The 24,635-nt window shown below is 41.4% G+C and overlaps 1 protein-coding gene across 2 annotated transcripts in view; it reads right to left on the reverse strand.

The window, feature by feature from the left end:
- The window catches only part of olfm2a (olfactomedin 2a), a 269,002-nt gene that overhangs the window by 34,261 nt on the left and 210,106 nt on the right, over positions 1 to 24,635 (reverse strand). For both annotated transcript variants that reach the window (XM_063015253.1, XM_063015244.1), the window contains exon 3: positions 11,996 to 12,151. In XM_063015253.1, the coding sequence (XP_062871323.1) occupies positions 11,996 to 12,151 (156 nt within the window). The remainder of the gene's footprint in view (positions 1 to 11,995; positions 12,152 to 24,635) is intronic.

Here is a 24,635-nt window from a genome sequence, read left to right on the forward strand (position 1 = left end):
TCTGAAATCTGGTAGTGCTCAAGACCTATTTCTAAGATTGCCCAATCACTGAGGAGTTCAAATGAACAGCTTAAGCACCCATACGACTGTTGATTTCTCTAATCAGTGATTAGTAGTGCTCTTGTGCATCTAGATGCTCGCTTCCTCTAGTTAACTTTCTTTTTTTACTCCAAGGCCCTGTCAGCCATCTAGTGCATCACTGAACCAAGCAACATTTATTTTGCATTATATCTGAAGTCAGAGTATCTAACTCAGCTGCACTTTTCCCTCTTAAAACTGGTAGCACTAATGTAATCCTGTTTAGCTGAATTGTTACTGAGAGCCACCCATGACTAACACATGTTTATTAAAAGAGTAACAGGTACCAAGTTTCCATCAAACAGTAGGTATGTTGTAATAGATGGAAGCACCTGTTACCCCTTTTCCACCAAAGCGGATCCGGCTCCGTTACGGTTCGTGAACTTGATTTTGAACCGGTTCCGCGTGTTTCCACCAAGTAAAAAAAAGAGGTTCCGGACAGCGAACTAGCGTTCTAATCTGGCACCACAGAATACTTGGTTTTTCAGCGCAAACCGTGATGTCATCTGTGGGCGTGTCACAGTGTAGAGGTTTGGGTGCTTTCATATGAGAAGGTGCTAAACAGCTTTGGCACTGCACTTTTATCTTTTAAAGTTCACCTGATTAAATATGACGTGATAAATATGTGATATGATGTGGTAAAAGTGACCCGGACAGTATAAACGCTTAACGTGAAAAATAAAGCTTAACGTGTCTTGTTGTACTAAAACAATGACAGATGAATTTCGGCAGTACAGAGCGCTTATAAGCAGTAATAACAGAGAGAAATTAAGTGTTTTTATGTTGTACTTTTAGCACATTCTCTTTTTTTTACTCGGTGGAAACACGCGGAACCGGTTCAAAATCAAGTTCACGAACCGTAACGGAGCCGGATCCGCTTTGGTGGAAAAGGGGTAACAGGTGCTTCCATCTATTACAACATACCTACTGTTTGATGGAAACTTGGTACCTGTTACTCTTTTAATAAACATGTGTTAGTCATGGGTGGCTCTCAGTAACAATTCAGCTAAACAGGATTACATTAGTTCTACCAGTACTTGATCCAAGATGGCGGCGCGTTAACACGCAGCGGCCGCTCTGGGGTCGAAAAACTGTGTTTTTTTGTTGTTTTCAGGAAAAGTTTGTAAGTTTGTTTAGGACAGTTTTGTTTATAAACGTATGGAAACCAATTTTGACTTAGTTTACAACCGCCAGACACTGCTACAATTGAGAAAACAGTCAGAAACCAACCTGCAAGATGATCTGCTGCAAACTCTGCATGAACTCTGCCTACTTCGCGAACCAGGCCTGCAGTCCTCGGTGTTACCTGAAGCAGGTGACCGGGGGAGGGGGCGCCGCAAGCGGTGCTCGAGGAAGCAGAAGCGTGGAAAGCGAGCCGGGGTCCGTGCTAGGCTACAAGCTAACCCAAGCCGGCCGGCTCTACCATCGTTATTCCTCGCAAATGCATGCTCTCTGGAGAATAAACTGGACTGTATCAGACTTCAGCGAACTACCCAATGTGAGTACAGGGACTGTTGTGTTTTAATTTTCACTGAAACATGGCTTAGCGACAACATTCCAGACAGTGCCATTCAGCTAGACGGGCTAGCATCGTATCGCGCCGATAGAAATGCAGCTCAGTCCGGTAAAACACGAGGAGGAGGCGTTTGTGTTTACATTAACACCGAATGGTGCAAGGACTCTGTGCTTGTTGTGGCGTACTGTTCTCCGATGGTGGAATTTGCTATTGTTAGATGCAGACCTTTTTATTTACCACGGGAATTCACCAGCGTGCTTATTGTCGCGGTGTATCTTCCGCCCAGCGCGAACGCGAAGGAAGCATTGAGCGAACTTTACAGAGCCATCAGCGAACTGCAGAACACTCATCCAGACGGACAGTTTATTATCGCTGGGGATTTTAATCATGCAAATCTCAAGTCTGTTCTCCCTAAATTCCATCAGCATGTGGACTTTGCTACGAGAGGAGCGAACACGCTGGATAATGTTTACACGAACATTGCCGGTGCGTACCGGGCGGAGCCCCGCCCCCACCTCGGATACTCAGACCACATCTCTGTAATGCTAATTCCAGCATACAGAGCACTCATCAGGCGCTCCAGACCTGTACAGAAACAGGTGAAAACCTGGCCAGAAGGATCCATCTCTGCTCTTCAGGACATACGGCGATTACACTGATCTAGAGGAGTACACGACTTCAGTGACCTGCTACATCAGCAAATGCATTGAGGACGTCACTACCACTAGAACCATCACTTCCAGACCCAACCAGAAGCCGTGGATGACTCCAGAGGTGCGTGCACTGCTGAGGGCCCGAGACTCCGCTTTTAAAGCAGGTGACCAGCCGGCTCTCAGAACAGCGAGAGCCAGACTGTCCCGGGCAATCCGAGAAGCAAAGCGCACACACGGCCAGAACATCCACAGCCACTTCCAGAACAGCGGTGACACACGGCGCTTGTGGCAGGGCATCCAGGCCATCACCAACTACAGGACGACTCCACCCATCTGTGACAGTGATGCCTCCCTTCCAGATGCGCTGAATGACTTCTACGCTCGGTTCGAGGCGCAGAACAACATGTTGGCGAGGAAGATGATCCCACCTTGTGACGACCAGGTGCTTCGTCTTACCACAGCGGACGTGAGGAGAACTCTGCACAGAGTCAACCCACGGAAGGCTTCTGGACCAGACAACATTCCTGGCCGAGTGCTCAAAGGATGTGCAGACCAGCTGGCAGATGTATTCACTGACATCTTCAACATCTCCCTGAGCAGCGCCATCGTTCCAACATGCCTCAAGACGACCACCATCGTACCCGTGCCAAAGAAGTCATCTGTGTCATGCTTCAACGACTATCGTCCCGTAGCACTCACGCCTATCATCATGAAGTGCTTCGAGAAACTAGTCATGAGGCATATTAAGACCCTACTGCCTCCCACCATGGACCCACTGCAGTTTGCGTACCGTCCTAACCGCTCAACGGACGACGCCATATCCACTACACTTCACCTGGCTTCTACACACCTGGACAGAAAGAACACTTACGTCAGGATGCTGTTCATAGACTTTAGCTCAGCATTCAACACCATCATTCCTCAGCATCTAATTGGAAAGCTGAGCACGCTGGGCCTGAACACCTCTCTCTGCAACTGGATCCTGGATTTCTTGACTGAGAGACCTCAGTCCGTCCGGATCGGTAAGAACACCTCCAGCACCACCACACTGAGCACCGGCGCTCCCCAAGGCTGTGTGCTCAGTCCACTGCTGTTTACTCTGCTTACGCACGACTGTACAGCAATGCACAGCTCGAATTCCATCGTTAAGTTTGCAGACGACACAACTGTGGTGGGACTCATCAGCAACAACGATGAGTCAGCGTACAGAGAGGAGATACAACATCTAACGGACTGGTGCCAAGTCAACAACCTGTCTCTGAACGTGGATAAAACCAAAGAGATGGTCATTGACTTTAGAAAGACACTAAGGGACCACTCCCCACTGCACATCGACGGCTCATCTGTTGAGATCGTCAAGAGCACCAAATTTCTCGGTGTTCATCTGGAGGAGAATCTCACCTGGACCCTCAACACCAGTTCCATCACCAAGAAAGCCCAGCAGCATCTCTACTTTTTGAGAAGACTGAGGAAAGCTCATCTGCCACCCCCCATTCTCACCACGTTCTACAGAGGAACAATCGAGAGCATCCTGAGCGGCTGCATCACTGTCTGGTTCGGAAATTGTACTGCGTCGGACCGCAGGACTCTCCAGCGAGTAGTGAGGACAGCTGAAAAGATCATCGGGGTCGCTCTTCCATCTCTCACGGACATTTTTAACACCCGCTGCATCCACAAAGCTCTCAGCATTGTGGACGATCCAACCCATCCATCACATGGACTATTTACTCTGCTCCCGTCTGGGAGACGATACCGCAGCATCCGGACTAACACAACCAGACTGTGTAACAGTTTTATCCCACAAGCAATCAGACTCCTCAACTCAGTACTATAACAATCTCCTCCGGAAATTTTCTGCTGCCACACACTGAACTGTATTGACTATGTTACTTGCATTTTTTTGCACACCTCCTGGAACTGCACAAGTTTTTTAATTTCTGCACCTTACTTGTATTTTTGCACCTTATTTACTTTTTAGGCACCTTATCTGCATTGCCAATTTTACGCTGCTAATGTACAACATGTCACTACCTCATGAACCATTGTACCATCTATTCACCATCATGTACTAACACTTGTCTTTAGTCCTGTCTTCTAATTACTTGTTTAGATTAGGGATAAATTAGGAATATCTTTTGTAGTTATTTATTATAGGATTTTTTGTATTTATTGTTGTACCTACACTGTTTTGTATTTACACTGTTTTTGTCTCGCACTTTTTGTACCGTGTTACACTGTGATCCTAGAGGAACGCTGTTTCGTTTCAATATGTACTTGTATGTAGCTGAAATGACAATAAAACCTCTCTGACTCTGACTCTGACATTCGGCCACGTTACACTTTTTTTTACATAAAGCTTTCTCGACTCTCACGAGAAGCCGATTTTCAGAACCCCGAGCTGTATAAACACCACCATGAAGTTAATTTGACTAAACACAGATACATGTGGAGCTTTTAGAGTGGATTTGATGGTTATTTCACACAAATGGATGTTCATGTCATGAAACTTTACATTTACATTTTCAGCATTTAGCAGACGCTTTAATCCAAAGCGACTTACACAATGAGTGGAACACGATGAGCAATTGAGGGTTAAGGGCCTTGCTCAAGGACCCAACAGTGGCAACTTGGTGGTGGCGGGGCTTGAACCGGCAACCTTCTGTTTACTAGTCCAGTACCTTAACCACTGAGCTATCACTTTAGTGATGTTTTACCGCTCAAGCCGAGCGCTGAGCAAATCGGCTATTTGTGCAGAGGGTCGTGGTGAGAGCGAAGCGCAAAACGCTTCTCACGTCAGTGAACTAAAGAAAACAACAACTGCGACAAACACGTCTACGTCTTCTTATCACCAATAGCTGAGCGATGCTTTTTGCATAAAAACGAACATCTGTAACAACAGCACAAATGCTCGCACATAATCTACACGCTCCGTCATCATGTTAATACTCTTTACTTTCGTTGTGTAACGCCCACCGTTAATGACGCATGCTTGGTTCCCAAAAACTGGTGGAAACGCAGGTCGGTTCTCTACAAAACACCAAGGTTCGAAGAAACCTGAACAGAACCGGTTCAAGAAGCAGAGCTCTTTTGGTGGAAAAGTGCTCGCTATGTATGTTGTGCTGCATCTGTGTGTCAACAGAGACATTAATTTCTTTTGTAAAATATCTTATATAAGTAACAGTTAACTAGGGTGCTGGACAGTATGCTTTACTCATCAAAGCAGTCCATTAGCCAAAGCAGTTTCAATGCTGTGATTGAAAAGGGGAAATTCATGTACCAATCCATCGCAGGGCCTCGGTCACCCCCCTCTTTCGAGACAAAGCCAATAATGTCTGTATGTAGAAATACTACATACCCACCCGGCCAATAACTTCACTATAGGGGCAGATTTTATCTAAGGCAACCTACGTGTGACTTAATACAAGGCAAGCAATTGATTGGTAAAGGCCTTGTTTAAGGGGCCCAACAGTGGCAACTATTGACCTTCAGCTCAATAGTTCAGTATGTTAACTGCTGAGCTACAGCCCTCTCATTAAATGATCTTTCTTCACCTTCAGATCAACAACTAAAACATTTGCTTTACTATACATGACGAGGCATAACATTATGACCACTGACAGGTGAAGTGAATAACACTGATTATCTCTTAATCACGGCACCTGTTATTGGGTGGGATATATTAGGGAGCAAGTGAACATTTTATCCTCAAAGTTAATGTGTTAGAAGCAGGAAAAATGGGCAAGCGTAAGGATTTGAGTGAGTTTGACAAGGACTAAATTGAGATGGCTGGACGACTGGGTCAGAGCATCTTCAAAACTGTAGCTCTTGTGGGGTGTTCCTGGTCTGCAGTGGTCAGTATCTATCAAAAGTGATCCAAGGAAGGAAAAGTGGTAAACCGGTGACAGGGTCATGGCCGGCCAAGGCTCATTGATGCATGTGGGGAGTGTAGGCTGGCCCTTGTGGTCCGATCCAACAGACGAGCTACTGTAGCTCAAATTCCTGAAGAAGTTAATGCTGGTTCTGAAAAAAAGGTGTCACGAATACACAGTGCATCGCAGTTGCAGGGCTGTTTTGGTAGGAAAAGGGGGACCAACACAATATTAGGAAGTTGGTCATAATGTTAAGCCTGATCACTGTAATGCTAAGTTCACACTACATGACTTTCAAAGTAGTCAGATTGCTGTACAGTTCACACTTCACAACATGATCTCTTGTTATTAAATAAAGTCTTTTAAGTCGTTGTGGGGTCACGCGATCTATTACCAGGAGGAATTGCAGATGAGTCTGACTGGTCTCCCAAACTACATTTCGTCACGAAAACACATGCAAGAAGTGATGAAGGGTATAATGATATGTGTAAGACCGATTTTTAGCTTCCAAAAATGAATGTCAGCACGAAGCAAGCAAACAAAGTTGTTTGTATGCTAATAAGCAGCAAAAAAAACAAGGGAAAATAGGAAATATTATAGGTGAAGGAGTGAATTTAGTCTGTTCTGTAGAGAGAGTTGTTGGTAAATAAATATTTTTTGCAATGCACCGCTTATGTTTTGGCGTAGACGATAAGGTCACAACTACTGTAAAGCTTGTGTGTGTGTTGATGTATTCTGATAGAAACTATATTACACCCCTGCCCCTCACATTTGCAATCCCTCCCCATCACTCCTTGTCTTGCTTTCTCATTGGCTGTAGTTCGACAACGCTCTCACTGCCAGTCACAACCTGATCACAACACGTTTCCCACTACAGGATTTTGACCCTATACTTAGCATTAGATATTTTTCTTGAGTCTGTAAGTGATCGGTGAGCCGCTCGAATCGAGTCATTGAACAGGTCACACTTAACTATAAAGCCGCCGGCCGCTCAGGTGGCGCAGCGGTAAAAACACACGCTGGAACACCAGAGCTGGGTTCTCCAATACATCGTATCGAGTCTCAGCTCTGCCTGCCGGCTGGGCTGAGCAGCCTCATGAACAACGATTGGCCTGTTGTTCAGATAGGGGTGGGATATTAAAAAAGCCGGATAGAGACTCTCTCATAACTAATGCAATTATGACCTCTGCTGGCTGATTAATGGCGCCTGCACAGAGACGGGAAAGGAGTGCTGTCGGTGTTTCTCTCTGTACACAGTGCTGATCCGCATTGTACTCGTCAAAGTGTAGGTGACAAAATGCATACGGCTCCTGCCCACGTGTCGGAGGGGTGTGGGTTAGCTTCGTTCTCCACAATCAGAGCGGGAATCGGCATTGGTGGAGAGGAATGCAATTGGGCAATTGGACGCGCTAAACAGGGAGAAAAGAGGAGAAAATGCATAAACAAACAAACTATAAAGCCAATTTTCGAGCCTTGTGTGAATACCAATTTGCATCCGAGCTATTGCAATTGTTGTTGACCTGTCTACAGGCAAACATCAAGGCAAAAATCGTGTAGTGTGAACTTATGTAAAATGTGCAAAGACAATGATGTTTAAAATACTTTAGCGAGCTAAATCATTTTCCATGAAACTGAATTTAGTATATTTATAATCAATGTAAAATGCATTAATATAAAAGCAGTGTGAAACCTGTAGCCAATCACTGTAGAGCTGCTTGGTAGGTTGGGAGGTTCCTGTCTTGGACAGTGACTGGTCCTAAGGATGCTCATTTGACCAGCCCTACATTTCAGAAGACTGTTCTGATAAGTATAAATCAGGCTTAATTATGAGACTGGAGTAATGCTTGTGGTGAATAAGGAATAAGCTCCAGGCGTGTCGGTGCTAGCCTTAAGAAGTACGGCTGCCTCTTCCTTGTGAAGACCTGTCGTAAATCTGGTGATGGAGCAGCTCTCAAACCAGCAGCGCTGCATCATAAATCTCATTTTCCTGTTTTGCAACGTAAAAATTTGGGCTCATTAATCTTACGGCCTGCCATAGGCGACTTTAAGCTCCCTACATTCATCAGCCACTCCTGGTAAAATAAAGCCAGCCCTGTGCACCCTGGCTCTTTGAGCTGGTGCACACTTCACTGAGATTGTACTGCTTCACAAGAAAAGGTTCTTATTCTTTATTCTTTAAATATGTATTCATATGAATAGTGATTTAAAAAATCGTGTTCTGTATAATTCAGTTTCGAACGACTGATAGTGTTAAAACAGAAAGACAAGGTTGGGCTCACGCCCACAGATGACCAGATCCCAGAGGAATACAGACTATCGTTTCCCCCCTAATTAGACGAGAAAAACTTGGATGGAATGTTAAACTACCTATTCTCGTGTGTTTGCTGTAGAGCAGGGGATTATCCTGGATCCTGGAGGATGCTCTACAGAAGATGAAAAGGCTCACTAATCGCAAACCCTGAATCAGCTTAGTCTTAGGAGGATAAGTGGTGCATAACTGGTAATATCAGTGCTTTATTGCTAAAATTAATCCAAAATCGGAAAACTTTTATCTGCTTAAACACACACACAAGCACAGGCTTGCTTATTACAAAAGAAACCAAATTCTTACTTCAAGTGCTAATTAAAATGCATATGATTTCTCTTAAGGGGGTCAGTCTAAAATGTTATAATAAAGCTTATTACAAAACTAGCTTACATGGCTCTTTGTGCATTAATAGGTTTCATTGTGGACAGTTTACCATACTGATAGACCTATGAACTTGACAAACTGTGGGTTGTAAGCACTTCCCAAAGTTGAATCAGTTCATCTGGACACAAGTTTGTTGTAGAGATAAATTTTGTCACTCATCCAAGTGACTTCTTCGGTCTGAGCTGGTGGTGAATAACCCAACGACGTATGCAGACGATTTGCATAACAACTGATCACCGTCCATTGCATAACAATGAAACCGGTGATCAGGTCCATATGCAAATCACAATGACCATTAATTACAATGGCTATGTGTGCCTTTCACATATGATTGGGGTATAGCTCCTATTACGACATTGTAAGATGGTGAGAGATGTACTCTCAGGTCCCCCCCTCGGTTCAGGGATGGTCGTTCCCTCTTCACATAGATGGCCTCTTTGACTCCCCGTTCAAACCAGTGTTCCTCCTTGTCAAGGATCTGCACATCTTCATCATTAAATGAGTGGCTGCTGACTTGCAGGTGAGTGTAAACCACGGAGTCCTGGCCAGAAGAGGTCAATCTTCTATGTTGGGCCATCCGTTTCGCCAGTGGATGTTTAGTTTCCCCGATGTACAGTTCCCGGCAATCCCCCCGGCACCTAACAGCATACACTACATTACTCTGTCTGTGTCGAGGGACCCGGTCCTTAGGGTGAACTAATTTCTGTTTTGGGGTTTAAAAGCAACTGAAACACGGTGTTTGGAGAATATCCGTCTCAATTGTTCTGCTACTCCCGCCACATACGGAATCACCATTGGTTTGCGCTTAGACAGTCTTGACAAGGAGGAATGCTGGTTTAAACGGGGAGTCAAAGAGGCCATCTATGTGAAGAGGGAACGACCATCCCTGAACCGAGGGGGAGGGGGGCTGATAGTACATCTCTCACCATCTTACAACGTCGTAAGGCCGAAAGGCACACATGTAATTAACGGTCATTGTAATTAATGGTCATTGTGATTTGCATATGGATCACTGGTTTCATTGTTATGTAATGGACGGTGATCGGTCGTTATGCAAATCGGCTGCATATAAGGTTGGGGTATCCACCACCAGCTCAGACTGAAGAAGTCACTTGGATGAGTGATGAAACGTATCTCTACAACATACTTGTGTCCAGATGAACTGAGTAGGAAATCAACCCACTGCAAAACATGAAATGTGCACCAACCAGACATAACATTATGACCATATTCCTAATATTGGGTTGGTCCCCCTTTTGCTGCTAAAAACAGCCCTGCAACTGTGATGCACTGTGTATTCTGACCCCTTTCTATCAGAACCAGTTTTAACTTAGCAGTTTGAGCTACAGTAGCTCATATGTTGGACCATACGGCCAGCCTTCGCTCCCCATGTGCATCAATGAGCCGTGGCCACCCATGACCCTGTCGCCGGTTTACCACTGTTCCTTACTTAGACCATTTAGATAGATACTGACCACTGCAGACCGGGAACACCCCACAAGAGCTGCAGTTTTGGAGATGCTCTGACCCAGTCGTCTAGCTATCACAACTTGGCCCTTGTTAAACTTGCTCAAATCCTTACACTTGCTCATTTTTCTTCAAGGATACTTTGAGGATTAAATGTTCACTTGCTGCCTAATATATCCCACCCACTAACAGGTGCCGTGATGAAAAGATAATCAGTGTTATTCACTTCACCTGTCAGTGGTCATAATGTTATGCCTAGTTGGTGTATATAAAACATGCAAGGTAATAATGCTTTCAAAAATAGAAGTGTTAATAGTTTCTATTTGTCAATTAACAAAATGCAAAGTGATGGAACAAAAGAGAAAATATTTGGTGTAACCACCCTTGCCTTCAAAACAGCATAAATTATTTTAGATACACTTGCTATAGTTAGGTGTTTGATTAACCAATTATAGCAAACAGGTGATAATGATCATCATTTTTATATGTAGGTTAAAACAGTCTGAAACAGTAACAGCTGTGTAGACTGTTTACACTTCTGTTTTTGAAAGCATTCTTACACCTGCTTATTATATATACATACAGTACATACCGTATATATGAAGAAGTTTATGTCCTTTACTAGATTGTAAACTTCTAAACTAAGAATTTGGTTTTAGCTTTATGTGGCTTTTCTTCATTTTAACCAGATTTCTGAAAAGTCTGCTGTAGTTTTTTTTTAAATTATTTTTTTGTTTAGGCATTTTATCCCCTTTCTCTCCCTTTTAGCACATCCGATTGCATCATGCTTCCTCTCCACCAATGCTGATCCCCGCTCTGATTGAGGAGAATGACGCTAACCCACGCCCCCTCCAACACATGGGCAGCAGCCGTATGCATTTTGTCACCTACACTTTGACGAGTGCAATACGGATCAGCACTGTGTATGGAGAGACACACCCTGACAGCACTCTTTTCCCATCTCTGTGCAGGCACCATCAATCAGCCAGCAGAAAATGCAACCTGAAACTGTCTTTTGCAAAGAGAAAGCCACATATAAATGCTAGTGAGTTCGCTGGGCTCAAAGTCATCTGAGATGGACCGGAAGACTAAAAGTAAAAACTATGGTCTACGGTCAGACAAGTCCCTGTTTCAGCTTGTTTTGGGGAAGGGGGGGCATCCAGAATGTTACCAGTAAATACTGAAAAAAAAAACCCCATCTGTGATGGCATGGGGGTACACCAGTACCCTTAACACTGGTGATCTGCTAATATGTGAAGACATATAGAAGGTATTTTGGAGAGACATCTGCTGCCATTAAAAGATTTCTTATCCTAGGAACTTGATGTCTATTTCAGCAGGACAATACCAGGCCTCATCGTTCACTAATTAAAACAGCTTGGCTTCATAGACATAAAATATGTGTGTTTGACTGGCCTGCTTGCAGTCCAGATCTGTCTCTTATTGAACTAAAAATGGACTGTTTCTCTCTATAAAAGCCACTCAGATTCTTGTCCAGTCACTTCTAATCTCTCAACTGGACTACTGCAACTCGTTTCTGGCTGGTGCTCCCATGTCCACACAAAATGCAGCTGCCCGACTGGTTTTTAACCAACCTAAACACTGCCACATCACCCCACTGCTGCATTATCTTCACTGGTTTCCTGTAGCTGCCCGCATTCAGTTTAAAACAGAGATGCTCACCTACAAAGCCAGAAATGGACCAATAAATGTAAGATACCTGAAAGCTCTTGGGGTTGACGCTGCGAGGGTTATCGGAAGCTGTCTTCAATTTTCCGTCCACCGTTTTCATGAGGTTTTCCGTGTCCCTGACGTACTGCAGGTCTCGATACGTCCTCAAATCAAGCACCTCCATGGACTGAGTGATGTTCTGGACCTGTCAGTTACACACAAATATACAAACAGTTGGGCAAGATACTTGATAACTGTAACCTAGGTCATTTTGAGTGTGCTTATACACTGATGTACTGAAACATAAGGGCCACCTGCCTAATATGCTGTCAAAACAGGTCTGACTCACAGAGACATAGACTTCACTTAAAAAAGTGGACACTTTTACGCTGGTAAATGATGCACATGAGCCAAACCATTCATATGATCCACATGAAACAGAATTCCTCACACCAGTTTTACTTCTATTGCTCAGATGACCGCTTCCAATGCTTGCGTGATCATTGTAGGTTAAAACTGGTGCTTTGCCCAACCTGCAACTTTGAAGAATGTGTGTTGTAACACATTCACCTCATCACCACTATAAACATTTGTATAAAATTAGAACCACAGTAGCTTTTCTCTTGTTTTTTGGCATCAGTAAATCTTGGCCACCCAACTACTTGTCAATGATTTGTGGCTTGTTCCTCCTCAGACCACTGTCAATAAGTGCACGGCTTGCTGTTTCTGAAATAATTCAACCCAGTCGTCATGCCATAAACATTTAACACGCAGGACATTATGTTGCCCATAACTGCTGCATTTAACATGTGTACTACAAGTAACAGTGGTTAATGGTGAGTGCACAGTGGTAGCTCAGTGGTTAGGGTAATCAGAAGGTTATTGGTTCAATTCTCACAACAACAACTTGTCACTGATGTGCTCCTGAGGAAGGCCCTTAACCCTCATTTGCTTGCATGGAATTTAGCTGACTGTAAATAGCTTTGGATTAAAGTGCCTGTAAATGTAAAAAGAAAATGTAATATTTAATATTAATGCATATTAATGTAATAAATAATATTTAATATTAATGTATATTAATATAACAAATAATATTTAATATTAATGTATATTAATATATTTAATAGTATTTAATATTAATATATATATATATTAATATAATAAATAATATTAAATATTAATGTATATTAATATAATAAGTGATAATTAAAAGTGGTCATTAGTTGACCACTAATGTTTTGGCTCATCAGTGCAACAGTGTATATAGCAGGGTTTCTCAAACCCTGGGGGTCATGAGCCAAAAAAGTGGGTTGCAGGGAAAATTTTGACAGCATATAAACACGAAATAAATTTGTACATCCATCTATCTATCTATCTATCTATCTATCTATCTATCTATCTATCTATCTATCTATCTATCTATCTATCTATCTATCTATCTATCTATCTATCTATCTATCTATCTATCTATCTATCTATCTATCTATCTATCTATCTAATCCATCCAACCATCCAACTATCCATCCATCCATCCCTATACTTGTGGATGCAGCAGCACTCCTCTGGTAAAATTTGGAGAGTATCTGGGGGAATTTGTGTGCATTCAGTTCAAAGAACATTAATGAGGTCAGGCACAGATGTTGGACAAAAAGGCTTGGATCTCAGTCAAAGTTTCAGTTCATCCCAAAGATGTTTAATAGGGTTATGGCGAGAGCTCTGGTGTTCTTTTCCTCCTCAGCCAAATGATTAAATAGTGTGTTTATGGACATGTTACCACACGGTTTAAAGCATTTACTTTATTTACATTGATTTTATACACCTGTAAGTAGTAGTAGTAGTTACAACCCCAAATCAGAAAAAGTTGGGGCAGCATGGAAAATGCAAATAATAAAAAAACACAGAGTTTCTTACATTTACTTTGACTTTTATTTGATTGCAGACAGAATGAACCTGAGATATTTCATGTTTAGTCTGGTCAACTTAATTTCATTTATTGATAAACACCCATTCCTTCATTTCAGGCCTGCAACACATTCCAAAAAAGTTTGGACAGTAAAGCATTTACCACTTTGTAATGTTGTCATGCCTTTTCACCACACTTAAAAGACCTTTTGGCACTGAGGATACCAAGCGATTTAGTGTTTCAGGATTTATTTTGATGCCCCCTAGCCCGAAGAAGTTGACACTGCTTCTGGACATGGTTAACATAAGGCTTCTTTTTTGCACAGTTAAGTTTTAAGTGGCATTTGTGCATGTAACTCTGTATTGTAGTGCTTGATAAAGGTTTGCCAAAGTAATCCCTCACCCATGTGGTTATATCAGCTATTTTTGACTGGCGGTTCTTGATACAGTGTCGTCTGAGGGATCAAAGATCATGAGCGTTCAGCTTAAGCTTGTCTCCTTGGCCTTTACACACTGAATTTCCTCCCGATTCATTGAATCGTTTAATGATATTATGCACTGTGGAGGGAGAAATGGGGGGCAATATATGTTTAGCCATATAGTGTATGTCACTTTTAAAATCAGTAGGGAAAACTAAACTTCCTTTGTAAAGTCTATCAGTATGGTTGACAATCTTCAAAGCACTGTTCAAACCTTAGAATATCATGAATAAGTACAAAATAGGTCAGACTGCTCCTTTAAAATAAAATAATGTAAATAAAAGATACTATTTTTAAAGAAAACTAGGATCAGGGCTTAATTGAGACACACAGGAGTGACAGTAGAAGTGTAACTGAGTCTAAGGTTGCATTAGGTCAATCAATTGTGTTCGTTAAAGCCATGAGATCCGCTCCGGTCACCTCAGCCCAGTGTTAAGTCGCTGGAACCCCTCCTGAGTCTGTGTCAGCAGTGAAGCTCAAGGAGCAGACCCAGCACAGAGAGTTATTTTGAAAAAAGTCAGTAGGGATTGTTATATTCCTAGCTCACCCTCCAGATCTCATGCTGAGTGGGACTGACCCCAGGTGTCGTCATTAGTCTGTGTTTTAGAAGACAGCAGCTTTACAGCCTCACAGCTGCTGCCTGAACCACATATACACAAAAAAAAATCATAATGTGTTTGTTTGTGTGTATATTAGTTTGTGTGCGGGTTTTTTAGGCAGACAAAGTGAAACAGTGCATTAGCTAAATAGCTAGCAGTCTGAAAAGCAAGCTGTATTCAGGTGTCTTATTGATTTGCACCCTATTCAGCGTCTCATTTTGGCTCCCTGGGTAAAATGCATTCCAGCTCAAATCAGTATCACTATCACTATCAGCCTGGCCATCCTCTTCCTTCTCCTACCCTCTTTCTTTTTCTGGTTACTTGGTCAGCTGGTTGCAACGTAACGCACTGTTAAAGCTTTTAGAAGCAATAAGTAAGATAGATTTGTGGCGTGTGTTGATTTTTAATGGCTGCTGTTTGGAGAGGAAGTCTGTAACCACATCCAAGCTTGCTCGGAAGCCTAAAAGGAAAAGAGACAGTCAGTGTAAACTGTACTACAATACTACAGTAATCGTGGTTCTTCCTTACGGTGTGTTAAGGCTAAATCTTTTACAATGGAAACTCTAAATTAACCTAATTTTCAAGTGGTAAAGGGTGACATTTACAATATCTTTCTAAATTTATCATAAAGACATTATTTGTAAATACAAGCCAGAGATAAAAACCCATTTAGACTAATATACCAATTTGTATGAACAATAATGACCAGAATAACTTTGGTATAAACAGAAACCAATTTTCTGTTGGAATTTTTATTAACGTGAGTGTTTTGAAACATTAACACAGTAAAAAGCCTCAAATCCAACAAATAAGACAAGCAGGATTGAATAAGTGATTTATTAACACTGATTGCCCTTTCTTACACAGTCCTATTTATTCAGGCTTTGAACTGGCAGTAAGGAAGCACTGTAACACCACGCACCCCCCAGAACTCAGTCACTGATGGTGGTTCTTACCATTACAGTACACAAGCTCACAAATAACACAAACAGGATATTGATCTGGAAATGAAACTGATATAAAAATATTTACCCTCTAGGCCATTCTTGCAATAAAATAGATGTTGTTAAATGATCAATACTTTCCTGTGGTCTACTATTTCATCCCTTTATTATTAAATATTTAGTTTTTTTTTTTTTTTACTTTATACATGAAACTATACCTTACTACACATTTTCATTCATTCTTCTTTCATAACTGCACTGTAGAGATTTGTGTGTGTTGTGTGACTTGAGTGTCTTCATATCTGTGTTTTTATTGTGGTGTTTGTTGCTAGTTATCCAGTATATGTATAGTTACTAGGGCTTTAATTTCCTTCAGGATCAATGAAGTATCCATACTTTCATACATTCCTCTACACATCCATCCATCCATCCATCCATCTGTTCATTCATCCATCTAAATCTATCTGTCCATTCATTAAGAATTCCTCCAGCCAGCCAGCCAAATCAACCATCCATTTGTCCAAATGAACCATCCTTCCATTTTAATAAATTATCCATATATCAATCATCCATCCAAATCAATAATCCATCCAGCCAGCCAGCCAGCCATGCATCCATCCATCCAAATCATCTATTAATCTAAATCATCCATTCATCCAAATCAACTATCCATCCTTCCATCCATTCATCCATCTGTCCAAATCAACCATCCATCCATCCATCCATCCAAATCATCCATCCATCTACATCAACCATCCATCCATCCATTCATCCATCTGTCCAAATCAACCATCCATCCATCCAAATCAACCATCCATCCTTCCATCCATTCATCCATCTGTCCAAATCAACCATCCATCCATCCATCCATTTGTCCATCCATCCAAATCATCCATCCATCTAAATCAACCATCCATCCATCCATTCATCCTTCCACCCATTCATCATCTGTCCAAATCAACCATCCATCTATTCATCCATCCAAATCACCCAGCCAGCCAACCAAATAAATACATCTGTACATCCATCAATTCAAATTAATAATCCTTCCGTCTATCCCTCCATCCAAAATAGAAAATTCTATGCGTTAAGAGAATGTATAACAATGAGAAAAAGCAATTGCTTTCATTTTTATTTCCTCGATTGTTGCATATGTCACAATAATCCTGTGTTTGTTTATTTGTTTATTAGAATTTTAACGTCATGTTTTACACTTTGGTTACATTCATGACAGGAACGGTAGTTACTCATTACACAAGGTTCATCAGTTCACAAGATTATTTCGAACACAGTCATGGACAATTTTGTATCTCCAATTCACCTCACTTGCATGTCTTTGGGCTGTGGGAGGAAACCGGAGCTCCCGGAGGAAACCCACGCAGACACGGGGAGAACATGCAAACTCCACACAGAAAGGACCCAGACCGCCCCACCTGGGGATTGAACTCAGGAGCATCTTGCTGTGAGGCGACAGTGCTACCCACTTAGCCACCGGGCCGCCCCCCTGTGTTTAAAAAAAGGAGTCAACAAGTTGTAACATATAGGGACCAGCTGCATTTTTCAATTTTGTGAGTAATCCACATAATGCCCGAATAGAATTGAGAAAATTCTCAACATAATGTGCTTCACTCTATATCTGTGTCTTTTGCCTCTCAAACGTGAATCACAGCTGTATGAGCTACATACATCTGTGACTCTCCTAGTGTGTAGATTACTGTTTGATAATTAATATGAAATGTTATTGTTTTTACTTTAGCATCAATAACTGCTACTACACATTTTCTACTCAAGTTTCTAAACATGTTCATGGTTAATGGCATAGTGCTCATATAGAAACTTTAAGCTGACTACTTGACTTTACAGTGTGGCACAACATTATACAGTAGTTCTGGCTAAAATCCAGGCTGACTGTGTTCACTTACTTAAATTGGCTTACCAATTATTTTTAATCATCTGGCTGACTAAGTAACCAAGGAGGCATTTTTTTTACAAAGGCCATATAGGGCAGCATTATCCCCTAATTAAATTAAATGTGTTATTTTCCTATTCTTTGTGACATTATGGTATGTTAAATGATTTAAAATTAATGTGACAAACTGCAGTTGAAAAGGGGTTACTTACTTTATCATACCACTGTAAATGTACACCGACCAGGCATAACATTATGACCACTGACAGATGAAGTGAATAACACTGATTATCTCTTCATCATGGCACCTGTTAGTGGGTGTGATATATTGGGAAGCAAGTGAACATTTTATCCCCAAAGTTGATGTGTTAGAAGAAGGAAAAAGATAAAGCGTAAAGATTTGAGCAAGTTTGACAAGGGCCAAATTGTGATGGCTAGATGACTGGGTCAGAGCATCTCCAAAACTGCAGCTTTTGTGGGGTGTTCCCGGTCTGCAGTGGTCAGTATCTATCAAAAGTGGTCCAAGGAAGGAACAGTGGTAAACCGGCAACAGGGTCATGGGCGGCCAAGGCTCATTGATGCACGTGGGGAGTGTAGGCTGGCCCGTGTGGTCTGATCAAACAGACGAGCTACTGTAGCTCAAATTGGTGAAGAAGTTAATGCTGGTTCTGATAGAAAGGTGTCAGAATACACAGAGCATCACAGTTTGTTGCGTATGGAGCAGCCAATATTAGGAATGTGGTCATAATGTTAGTGTGTATGTTAGTGTATAGGCTAAAAGAATAGAAATTAAAATGATTTACCAGTAACCTATTCTTGCAGAAACAAACATGACCACAAAATAACAGCAGCAATTAAAATGATCTGGGTCCCAAACCATTTACTACTTTAATAAATAAATACTCATTATAGCATTAACACACAAGTTCTAACATTTTTAGCCATTTGAAACTTAAAAATGTTAAATGTTTACAAAGCATTTGAGAAACTTGGCTAAGGGTATTTTGGGAAACAACACTGTATGATTTGCTTACAGATCCAAATAAATGACACTAATTAATTGCATGCTGTTTGTTTAATTGCCTGCTGTTTTAACCAAATAATTGGATCCAAGATTTTGTAATGAATGGTAGTCCTGAATAACTATCTCTCTCTCTCTCTCTCTCTCTCTCTCATATAGTGTATAACAATTGCTAACAAGCAATTTAATGGCAGTGCCACAATGCTAAAAGACCAACTCCACACAGCAACTCCTGATTTAACTGTAGGTAAACCAAAGTTTGCTGGTAGCCATTCCAAATAAAAGAACATTATCTATTTGTTGATGCCTTAAATATTGATTTAAAAGTGTCAGTAAAGTAATTGTTAAGCATTTCAGTATGGAGAACAGTTTACTTTACATCACTATGCTGTCGTTGCTCTGCGATGGTTGGCTGCACAGATGTGTCAGCTTTCTTCAATGCCCTTTGTCTCATGTCGCTTGTAGCAGGCTAGCCCCTGATAATGAGATCCGCATCGAGATGTCAATCCAGCAAGTCTTGACATTCTGTCTTCAATGCTGTCATGTGGGCGCCTCATCACATGCCCAGAGTAACGTAACTTGCAGGGTGTAATGTGGTTCAGAAGCTTCTTTTCTGTTCTGGCCTATTCTAAATCCTCACAATCTTTCATCCCCTCTTTTCCCATTTTATTTTCCTCTTAATCTCCTCCTCTTTTTCTTTTTTTTTAATTTTCTTTATGCATTTTCTCCCCCTTTTCTCCCTTTTTTTTAGCGCGTCCAAATGCCCGATTGCGTCATGCTTCCTCTCCACCAATGCCAATCCCTGCTCTGATTGAGAAGAACGGAGCTAACCCACACCCCCTCCGACACGTGGGCAGCATGCCGTATGCATCTTATCACCTACACTTTGACGAGTGCAGTGTAGCTCAGCGTTGTGTATGGAGAGACACACCCTGAGAGCACTCTTTTCTCATCTCTGTGCAGGAGCCATCAATCAGCCAGCAGAGGTCGTAATTGCACCAGTCATGGGAGAGAGACCCCATCCGACTTAGTCCCGCCCATATCTGAACAACAGGCCAATCGTTGTTCATGTGGCCGCTCAGCCTTAGCCCGCAGACAGAGCTGAGATTCGATACAATGCATTCGAAATCCCAGCTCTGGTTCCAGCGTGTGTTTTTACCGCTGCGCCACCTGAGAGGCCCTCCTCCTCTTTTTCTTAATACCTGCCCTAATTTCTAGTGTAGATAAAGCGTCCCCAAAAATATGTCTAGTTAGATTCTGTTGGTCTTCCAAGCTGCGCCCATACATCTGTATGTTAATAAACTACTCTACTCCTGAAGACCAGATCTCCTGACTCCTGTATGCCGTATTGCCATTATTGGCTTTACCTCCCCAGCACATTCTGCAGTATTTGATACTTTGCGTTGGAAATATACAGATGAGTCTACTTGTCCCAATCCTCTGTGTTCCAACCTAATCTCCAGTACTTCTTCAGTGTTCATCACTTTTGTTTGTTTTTTTTGCATTTATCAGCATGTTACAGTGGTACCTTGTAACTCGATGTCCTCTAAACTTGAAACCTTTGAAACTCTACACCCTTCGTTGAGAAATGTGTGCCCTTAAACTCAACGTGTGTGCGACCACTGCTTTGTTCAGCCCTTGGCTGGCATGGAGCAGTGCAGTAAAACATCATCAAAGTGCGACTATGAGACGAATCTGCATTTGTGTGGAATAACCATCAAATCCACTCTAAAAGCACCCACATGTATCTCCTGTTTCTCCTGTTTCGCTTTTAAACTTGTGTTATAGCTCGGGGTTCTGAGAAATTGTAAGAATCAGCTTTTCCGAGTCTAAGACGCTTATCGTAAAAAAAAAACCCCCAAAAAAGCTTAATGTATTAAAAGAACAACATAGGATTATTACTGCTCATAAGTTCTCTCCACTAATGAAATTCCCCACTCTTACTGTTTTAGTACAGTAAGTCATGTTAAGCTTTGTGCACCGCCACACCACATAGGAAATAACGGCATGGCCAGTGCAAAAGCTATTTTGCCGCTTCTCATGTGAATGCACCTGTACTGAACAGTATTCCAAGATCAAGCATCTACACACTTAAGAAATGATAAAGAAGTAAAGTGCAGTACTGTATTTGTACTGATTTTTAACCGTTTTTAATTGTTATTTTCAGTGTATCAAAAAGTGTCAAAAACAACCCCATTATTTTACATTAGCCTAAAATATATGCAGTTCCACGGGATCATGGAACGCATTAACAGGTTTCCCATACATCCTTATGGAAAAAAATGCCTTTAAAACTCGACACCACTCCCAGAACCAATTGACGTTGAGTTTCAAGGTATACTGTTTCCTTCTCTTTCTTTCCACATATTCCTTTGTAGCCTTCTTAATACCACACACCAGCTCCTGTTGTTCTTCTGGTGATTTTAACAATAATCCGATGTCATTAGAATATCTGAGATTGCTAACGTTTTTTCCGCCAATCCTATATCCTCCTGCAAATCCTTGTAGCACCTTTCTTATTACTTGTTCTCCAAGGATGTACAGTTACAAATGGCTATTGTGAACTATTTTCTTGAAAGTCCACTGCATAGACTATAATTTGTTCTGACCACACCAGGGCAGGAAAGAAAGTTAAAGATAGCATTGGGAAGATAAGTAGGAGAGGGAGAATTAAATTAGAGATTGAATAGATGGTAAGAAAGGAAGGAAGAAGATAAGGAGAAAAGGGAAATAAGTTAATATTCATTCACAGAGGCAAAGTGCATGTAACAGCTCAACGATTAAACTGCAGATCAGCCAAGTCAACAACGTGCCTGTTCAACTATTCCATAGCTTCACCTCTCAGCTTTCATTTTCTTTATCTTTCCAACACTCTGACTTCCAGCTTCTCTGTCCTCTGCTCCAGTTCTATGCATGGCGCATAATGAGTAGGCTTAGTCTATATTTTCACAGAGATTCCTTTTTCTTAGCACAAACTTGATCTTGTCCTCATTAGTGTTCGAATGCACTGCTATGGTCAGTGTAGGGCCGAGTTTGCAAACTGTGCAGCAGAACATTTGCTCCACAGCTTGGATTTAGTTTGTCATTAACAGAAGAACTTGGAGTGTGTCCTATTTGCTTTAAGAAGAATTTTTACTTCTTATATAGAGTTTTTCTCTGAGACACAATAGGAAAACCACTATGGCAGGGGCTTAATTTGGATATAATTTCTGTAGTCAGGCTATGTCCTCCTTTGCTTGCCTTACATAACTCAACAAAGTTTCTGTAATAGAGAACTAATGATGTCAACACCTTATAATGAGATGTTCCAGCTAGATAATTTGGATGTGTACCTCTGTGTTTGGCTGGGTTGTATCACCATAATTATAAAACTAAGTATATAAATAGTTTATAATGCTTAAAATGAAAAATGATGGTAGAAAGTACTACTGGAGTACCACAGTGTTTAGTCCTAAGTTCTTATTCCACTCAAGCTGCTCTCCAAAAGTTATGTCTTAAACTGGATTCATCAATAACTGCTGTGCTAAAAAAAAACACTGCCTCTGTCAGATACTCAGATCTCCACTTGTATCTTGGCATGTTGAGCTGGCATCTTTGGTGAGGCGTCTGCCAATCACTTACTCCTAAAACCCAACAGCTTGTGTACATTCTAGAAGCTTTGCGTTCTCTTCATAAAACCTTTGTGCACCTGGATTTCCATGAACTGCTGTGCATAGCAGACAGTTGGTGGACATAAAACCTATAGTGCGATGACAAAAAATTAAATAAATCAATAAATAGAACATAATTAAGTATTTTTTATTTATTTATTTATATTTGTCACATCTGTCCTTTTGTATATTTCTCACAATTGCAGTAGATCATCCAACTAAAATCCGTATTAGATAAAGACAACCTAATACAGTTATACTATATGTGGTATTTAGTAAGTACAGTACTCTAAACCAAGTAGCGGGTGGCACGGTGGCTAAGTGGGTAGCCTTGTCACCTCACAGCAAGAACGTCCTGGGTTCGATCCCCAGGTGGGGCGGTCCGGGTCCTTTCTGTGTGAAGTTTGCATGTTCTCCCCGTGTCTACATGGGTTTACTCCGGGAGCTCAGATTTCCTCCCACAGTCCAAAAACATGCAAGTAAGGTGAATTGGAGACACTAAATTGTCCATGACTGTGTTTGATATAACCTTGTGAACTGATGAATCTTGTGTAATGAGTAACTACTGTTCCTGTCATGAATGTAACCAAAGTGTAAAATATGACGTTAAAATCCTGATAAACAAACAAACAAACAAACGAAACCAAACCAAGTGGCCCAGTGACAACAAGTAACAGCCTCCTTATGTACTAATTTTATTATTTTTTGCTTTAATTACACTGGACAAACCCAGGCTTGATTACTGTTAAATAGAAAATGTAAACATTATGTATATAGATCCTTGCCAGCAAATGTAAATAAGGCCTTATTTAAAAAAATGCAATATGTTGCAACATAAATAAATTTAGGTTCTTTTTTTACATTTATTAAAATATATAACCCTTGTTTTTCCTCTTCAAATGGAAAAAAACAGTAATAGATCTGTTCAGGATTGGCCATACTACACAGTTTTTATCAAAAAATGTGTCAACAACCTCTCCAGTGGGTCACAAAAGCACTTAGACAAACATATCAATAACTGTTGGCCTTGCACTTCATGAAGAGATTAGGAAAAATTCTATTGATAGAAAAGTTGCAAGGCAAAAATGCTGACGCAGAACCCCAAGCCTTTTGGGAAACTGTTCTATTAATGAGTCAAAAGTGGAGCATTAAAAATGTGTGTTCTTTGCATCTGGCAGAAGGTTACTATAGCATTTTACAAAAAACAATCTACCTACAGTCAAATGTGATGGTGGCCATGTGATGGCGTGAAGATGCTTTGCTGCCTTTGAACCTGGACAACTTGCCATAATAGACAGCAACATGAATTCTGCTCTGTCACCAGATTTTGGAGAAAAATGGCAGGTCATCAGTCTGTGATCTAAACATCCAGAGCAGTTGAGTAAGCACAAGCCCACCATTAAATGGTTAAAAACAAACAAAGTAGGGTTTAGAAATGGTCTAGTTTGGGTTTAAATCCATCCTTAAACCCAGGTGACATTTGGTAGAACAGGCAGGTAAACAGGCAGTTCATGCAAATAGCCCTGAAAGCGATGATTAAATCACTTATGCTAAGAAACATGGGAAAAGGTATTTTTTTTAACAACGTGAAAGACAGTATTTGCAGTAACTGTTGCTAAAGCTGGCAAAACCAGTTATTAGGATAAAGTTATTGCTTTCCTAAGCAGACCAGTTGGTGTTCGATTATTTTTGGTTTATTTTTCTTTTAAGAATTGCTGTGAAAAATGATTTCTGTTTTCTTTGCCTAAAATAAATGTGGCATGGGGGAAAATTTTGCAAAAAGTCTTCACACACTTATTAGGGGTGTGTGGCTCTGGGCCTGGGGGTCTGGTGCTTTCATGTTTGTCTGATTTGCTGATGCTGCCCGTTGGCTTCTGGCTGCGCCTGATCTCTGACCCCTAGGACCGGAGCTGCCCACCCCGACTATAGACAGAGGCACAGAGTTTGGGGGTTCTAGGTCATAGAAACTTGTGGTGATCAGGGATGTTGGGTTGCTGTCGTTCTGTCTCTCTCTCCACTGTCACCCTTGGCTTGCTCAACAGGGTTTTTTGGTCTATTGGTCCTGGAGTCTGTAAAGTTGACATTGACATTTCCTAAATGTTTGGCTGGGGTATGTTAAGCTTAGCAGATGTTGGTGGAGTTGGTGTGCCTCTTGGCACCAGTTATGCTTCTTGATGCTTGCATT

Source organism: Trichomycterus rosablanca, chromosome 2 (genome assembly GCF_030014385.1).
Source record: "Trichomycterus rosablanca isolate fTriRos1 chromosome 2, fTriRos1.hap1, whole genome shotgun sequence".
Classification (NCBI taxonomy): Eukaryota; Metazoa; Chordata; class Actinopteri; order Siluriformes; family Trichomycteridae; genus Trichomycterus; species Trichomycterus rosablanca.